Consider the following 7,233-nt stretch of genomic DNA (forward strand, 5'->3'; position numbering starts at 1 on the left):
TCGCGCGATTTTTTGCGCAGCTCGTCAGTGAACAACGGCTCTGTGTAGTTAATGCTGCTCAATGTGAAAGCACGCAGGTGATGGAGATTTACCGCTGATTACAGAACCGGCTTTCTGACAAGATGCGCGTTAAATATCGCATGCGATTAATCGTGCAGCCCTAACAGAAACCCATGTAAATCCTAACATAACACAACATTTAAGTACTAACTTATGTCTCTCTATGTTAATCTTGTGTAAAAACACACAAAATAACACTTAATTTCTACATTTATTTTCCTTGTTGTCTGATGCAAAGCATGCTGGGAACTAGAAAACGCAATCATTTTAAGTTCACCTTACTACAACAACATCTTAAATTTACAGAACTTATTTCAATTAAGTCCAATGAACCTTCATTATTATTTGAGGAAAAACAGGAAATTGGCCATGTAATTCAGACAGGCCCACTCAACGGAAAGTAATTCAACTGAGGGGTTTAATCATTCGAAGACTGACACAGAGGAATTTAATCACCATACACAACACTGATTGCCCAGGAGTGGCTTGAAAACATCATCTCTATTTGACAAGATGTCTATCACCCAATACTGGATACAAAGGAGAAAACAAACAAACAAACAAAAAAATAATAGGCAGTGATAGTCCAAAAGTTCAGCAACTGAAAATAATCAGCCAAACAACAACAACAACAAAAAGGTTGTTAGCATCCATTTCATGCCCACAACAGTGACAAAAGGTAAACAAGTTGGCAGTGTGGACACACTTCATTGTGACCAAAAATGATGCTAGAGAAGCAATGTGTAGAAATTTGTTCAGCTGAAAAATCGAAAGGAGGCTGAAAGAACTTTACTATGACTGGTTTAATGCAGCACCTGAGAACATAACACCCTGAACATCACACCGAGTTCAGTTACTTAATCACCCAAATTTAATTACAAAAATTTTATTTTTTGGTTTCAGTTTCTGGCTAAATTAACACTTTAATTTCAGTAAAAACAAAATTAACTTTTAATGCATTGCTAATAAACTGTGTACTTTAGGTATCAGGTGGGAACCCATCCAATCAAACTAATACTAGTCTAGCTGGTATCCAAAGACACATAAAGGTACAGCCATCTTTACCATTGCTTAGTGAAATTTCACAGATGAGTTTCACGTGTGAATAAAAAAAGTCTTCCATGCAGATTTTGCCATTTTCAAGTTGGTCATATAATTTTCCACGCTGGCCAACAGGTTTTAAGTGACTTCTGTGTGAGCTTTCCTTTTTATATGCTATTGACAAGACAATGGACCTTTTTTGTCCGCAAAATTTTGCAGGAAAAAGACTGCAAAGTTGAATGATGACCTAAAGCATCTTTTTTTCTGAGATGCACAAACTTTCTTAAAGTTGTTTCGATCAGCCCCTGAAATTCTGAGATTCTCAACAACAAGCTTATGAACAAAACTGTACATCTGCAAATATCTTGCTCTTCTGGTCTGTGATTTCCTTACTACTGTCAGTAATGTTTAGTTATTCAAACCAAGTTATTTAAAGGTGAAATGCCTTCTTTTAAGGCATTAACATTACCTGTTTTCGAACAGGTTTCCTAAACATTTCGCCCATCAACCATAGTCGGAACAAACATATAGTGTCGCCCAAAACCATTGGCATTGTTCGAGCCCAAGGCATTGTTGGAGCCGATCTATTTGAAATTAAAACAGAACAATGTGCCACAGTATTTACACCTCATCAGGGAAATTATACGACGAATAGCTAAATTATAGTTGTCTCTGTTTATTAAGCTGGGATAGGAGAAATGTTAACATCTTTAAAAAAATTCTAAAAACAACACCCTAAACAACAATGTACATGCATAGGCACGTTCCTAACACTCTCATGTGAACAAAACCCATTAGATGGTCTTATCAGCATACACAGTAATACTCAGTTTAGGGAGTGGTCTAATATTACATTACTTTAAACCTACCATTTTCATAAGGTCAGCTCAACAGGTGAGCTGCACACTACCACAAACACTATGAGGATCCAAAAACCAAGTGTTCAAGTACTGATGAAGTGTTTAGCAGTTGTATGAGTGGGGTTGAAACTCCAGCGTAGAGCGGTGAGGGTGCAAAGGCCTCTCATGAGCTCCTGCTGGAGTTGCAGTGCTCAGCACTCCACGTGCTCCCGTTCAACGCGAACAGATGGGGTGGGGAGAGGGGTTAAATCTGCCCACATCAGCAAGTCTGACCACATACACCCAAATTATCGAGGCACACACGGGTCTGTCGTTAGAATCAAGTGGGAACGGGCGTTTTTGATGGGCGTTTATTCCCACTACCACCATATTTGGTAACATCACAAATGGGAAAAAAAACTCCGGGCTTCCTGACAACAACATGTTTAACCTAACTAAAACGACTTAAACTAGCCCAAAACCTATTACAACAAGCTCTATAAGTACCAATGAGTAACATGATACGGACAGGTTCTTATATGTGTGTTTTACGTATTATCTAACTTTTATCAACAGCCGTGTTTTTAATCAGGCGAGCCAGGACAGCACAGCATATGTCAGCCAAACCACAAACGAGGCTCCGAGACTAAAAGCCTAAAACACTGCAGTGACGGTTACAACCACTTATAGAGCATTTCACATGAGTGGATAAAGCAGAGTGGTTTGACTTTCATTGCTTTATACCGCTTTAGAGGATGAAACGATCTGACGTGTTAGCGCGTTGCTAAATAGTGATGTCCGATTCGTGAATGAATTAAGAGTCGGATCTTTTCAATGAGAACAGAGCGATCTCTGAATTGTTTACGAATCGTAATGTTACAAACAAAGCGTATTGGAAATATGTTAACGGCTTTATCTAATGCCAGTTTTATCACCGTGCTTACACACAGTAATTCTAGAACCGATTAATGTAAATTCTAATTATAGTTTACTGTTTGGACCCTTTATTCAGCTCACAAGAACAAACTAAACTGTGATTAAACAAGTTACAATAAACACTCTTAATAATAAAACTTTAATGAACAGCAAATGTCCACATACGTTTTTATTAAAATGTTTTAGGTCATTATGTCACGCCAGGTTGCCAAGGACGACGTTATAACGTACAACAATGACTGAATCACTTAATCAAACGAACTGCTCAAAAGAACCAACTCGGTGAAATGAGTCGGACGTCCCATCACCGGTGCTAAAGCTAACAGACCACGCCCCCGCCACTGATTGGTCCGTTTCTCTGACCATGTATGAAAAACACACTTTACGGATATGGGCACAAAGTTTATTAATTAACATCAATTGAGAGAATAGCCGCAGTTATCATGTTTCAAAGCACAGGTGCACGATCACGCGAAAAAGGGCATAAAAGTGAACTGACAGGAGTTTAATGGCCGCACCTGTTTGCAGTAGCACATGCGATGGAGCTAACAGAGCAAATGTGTGAATGAAAATAAACGCTGTTGGAGGCATAAATATGTGTGCTGTTGTGAGCATAAACTCGCTACCTGTTTGTAGCGAGCTGTTGGTGGCATTACTAGGAGGGCACGCGTTCCTCTTCGTCCACGGGTTCACTTTTGGCGGAGGAGCCTCGATCACTTTCTTGGCAGTTTCTGCTTTGTGGCTTGATGCATTCTGCTCGTTCTCCTTGTCGTTCGTGTTGTCCGTGCTTAACCCATCCGCTTTACTTTCCATGACCCCTTGTTTTAGATGTTTAGAGTCGACCTGAGGAGGATCCTGCTGTCCCTCCTCGTGGCTCGCTCGATCAGGTTTCCTGTGTCGATCCGTGTCCGACTTGTTTTGGTTCCCTTCGCCCAAACAACTGACTGTCACGTCCAAGTCACTCGCAACTTCAGTGGTCATGGTTCAAAAGCACAAACACCCTCGCGTTGTTATTTTTCACTATCTTGCAATAGTTATTTTCCAGCGCAAATGAAGAAAAAGACTCGGTCAAAGCTGTTGCAGCTAGAGCACAAATTGACAGCCAGCAGCTTGAAACACGGCGGAGAGCTGCATCGGACTTTTTCGTGTTCTTAAATGTCAAAATGCTCGATCCCTTAAAGAAGCCATGTTGTGCGATCACACTCACCGATTACAGTAAGCCAAACGAAAAAAATAAAAACGTTACCAATGTTTTCGACCCACTCCTCGATTTAGCCGATCTGCAACTCACCTAAATAAAAGGAAATACTACGAACGGCCACGAGTCATTGGACGAGTGTGTTGCGTCTCTCTGTCGCCCCTCGCGGCCACATGGCGGTACTGCAGAACAGTAGAACGTGGTTGATCAAAGGCGGTGTTGCCATGTCCACTTTTTTTTTTTTTTTAAAGGCTTGTTTTATTTATAAAGTTGCACATAGATAGAGGGAGTAGCTGGTTGCATTTTATGTTTATTTCCAGAATATCTGGACTTGATAGCTTGGTCCCATACCGCACCAACGTATGACTGACCATTAATAGCAGCTGTCAAATATGTTTTGTTTTTTTTCAATATATTTTTTATATTGGAAAAAAATAAAAATAATAATAAATAAATAAATAAATAAATATATATATATATATATATATTTGCTTGTTTTGCTTTCAGTGTTTTATAATCAATGTTTTATAATAAAAAAATCTGATTGTATGTCTATACCTCACGAAATACCTACCTATTTCATTTGCAAATAAATCAAATCAAATAAAATATGTTGTCCAGTAAAGTTCATGTTTTAATATTATAAATTACTGTCATTTGTTTTCTCTTTCTGAGCTGAGGAGCTTCACCCCAAATTATAAGTACACACTTTTCCCTTTTACCATAGGTAGAAGAAATAGTTTGATTAATCCTTTTTTTCTGATGGTCGGTATTAAAATGCAGCTTTACCTTGTTTAATTTATGCTTTGCAAGTTCATTGTACAATACATTACTTCAATGAATTCAAGCAATTTTTTTTGTAATTTCTGTTAAGCGGTTTAACGTTTGTTTGGGGCTTGTGTTGTCATGGTGGCTTGTTTTTCTAGCGCGATCTGGCAACACTGATCAGAGGCAGCCTGACGTGGCCTTTCCCCCAGTCAACACACAGTCACAGACTTACAAAAACTTAAAAAAAACATCAAACGATATATAATAGATTTCATCAACTGGTTTAGACTGTTTGCCAAATTACAAATACGTTTACAGATAGATGTTATAAGTAGCACGTGAACTGAGTATGGCTGAGCATCACACTGAGGGCACACCAATAACAGCTACAGTTACTGTTTATCTATCAGAATTTGTGCTATTAATGGAAGAAGACAGATGAAATGAACAATTATTGTGGATGTAACCCAAGATGTTTTGGAAGAAAATGGTAATAAAAATATTTGTTAAATACACCACCAGATGGGGTTCTTTCACAAAATAATGCCACTCCTTTTTATTTTGCTCCAAATTACTAAAATACATCTCGTGATATGATTAAAACTATATTAACATATAAACTATATTTTACTTCCTGTATTGCAAAACACAACTGGTGTGACTGTTTTTGTTATAACAAATGGGAAATACTATTTAAAAAACTGTCCATACAAGTAATAAAATTAGCTAACAAAGGTCTCTTTTTCCTTCTGAAGCAAAACTAAAGGCAAATTATTTATCTCATTTATGCACGATTTTTTTTCCCAAAATAAAGAAATAATTAACTACTGGTTATGAGTCATTTGTCATAAGCCAGTTTTGAATCACTTTTAAATTATTCTAAATAACGTATGGTTAATAGACATTACCTTTGCTTTATTCAAGTAAAATTGTCCAAAAAGACGAATATTGATCCTTTATAACTATACTCTCCGAGAAGATCATAATGTCATTAACTGAAATAATATGTAATCTCGTTTCTGATTCAACATGGACAAAGAGCATAGTGGTCATAAGACGTCTTCTTTAAAGGCACAATATGTAATTTTCGCCGCTAGAGGGCGCGTATTCAAAATAAACAAATAGACAAAGTCATAGATTGATGATGCTGTGACTGAGTGTGGAATCATGGGAGTTGTCGTCTTCATCCCCACAGCCAATGCAATCCGACAGGACTCCGGCAGAAATCATGTTCTTGGATGAGCTAATGATTTATTAAGGTAGTAGAATGAAGCAGGGTGAGGCTGAAAGCCATCGAAGCGAAACGAGGCCGCTGAACGAGCGTGACACACGGCTCGAAAGCAGCGGAGCTTTTATTATGCCACAGTCGACCGCTTCCGCTCCTTCCGGTCGTGCTAATGTGGGAAAAAAAAAGCAGCGCTGTTTTATCATACTAGATACATTTGAAAGTTCTGTTATAATGCTACTCTGTGCGGTCGTCACCGGTCTATTAAAACGCACAACATATTAAAGCGTCTTTGGTGTTTCCATGTTTTCTACAAAACCGGAAATCGAGGGGTTATGACGTCATTGGCAGGCGACACAATGACACTATAGACATGGTCCGTGTCACTAGTTAAAATTGCCTATTTCTCTGGAGCTAAACATTCTTCGAAACATTTGGGATAATGTAAGTACACAAGTCAGCAAAATATATTACCGTTCTAGTGGTTTTTGGATATTTTAATTAAAAAAATCTTACATATTGTGCCTTTAAGTCAAAGAAAAGCAGTGCAGGGATAATGCTTGTGTATGTGTAACACCCTCAAATGACATGTTGCCACACTTAGTAACTACAGTGTAAAATGTTCAGTTGAAGTGTTTCATTGAAGGAATTACCACATATTAAATACAATGGCAGATGAATGAAAGACGATCTTATAAAAAACTGAATCCACTAATACATTACAGTACAATCATGTATTTAAATGAGCAGTATATTCATTATCTATAATTATGAGGGTATACACTGGACATAAAGTAATCTCTTTGAAGATGTTCAAACTGATGTTCATGAAAATTCACATTAAATAAGTTACTCATAATCTATCACATTTTATACACAATATGGTAAGGAACAAAAAGGTCCAGAAAGCTTGAAGAGAGCTAGCAGATGATGGTTCTTTGGATCTTTTGTTTAGATAAGAGTTATGATGTACCATGTTGTTCAGAGCCCTTTAGTCAGCTCCTTGTGACCTGTCACAGTATAATGAAAATAATTAACTGTGGAGAAACTTTAGTTTTGCCGTACCCGCCCCAAAGATGCTGTTGGGTAACATTTCATAATTCATTATGACATAAGTTCCATCTCATACTTTTTGAGACACATAGCAAACCCAAACATTACTGTAA

The 7,233-nt window shown here is 37.8% G+C and overlaps 1 protein-coding gene across 4 annotated transcripts in view; it reads right to left on the bottom strand.

Annotated features, from left to right (window-relative positions):
• The window catches only part of LOC107654847 (la-related protein 1B-like), a 44,556-nt gene extending 40,329 nt beyond the window's left edge, over positions 1–4,227 (bottom strand). For all 4 annotated transcript variants that reach the window (XM_016442118.1, XM_016442121.1, XM_016442119.1 and 1 more), the window contains exon 1: positions 3,503–4,227. In XM_016442118.1, the coding sequence (XP_016297604.1) occupies positions 3,503–3,857 (355 nt within the window). In that variant the 5' untranslated portion in view covers positions 3,858–4,227. The remainder of the gene's footprint in view (positions 1–3,502) is intronic.
• Between the last annotated feature and the right edge of the window lie 3,006 nt (positions 4,228–7,233).

The sequence above is a fragment of the Sinocyclocheilus anshuiensis genome, unplaced genomic scaffold (assembly GCF_001515605.1).
Source record: "Sinocyclocheilus anshuiensis isolate Anshui unplaced genomic scaffold, SAMN03320099.WGS_v1.1 scaffold335, whole genome shotgun sequence".
NCBI lineage: Eukaryota > Metazoa > Chordata > Actinopteri > Cypriniformes > Cyprinidae > Sinocyclocheilus > Sinocyclocheilus anshuiensis.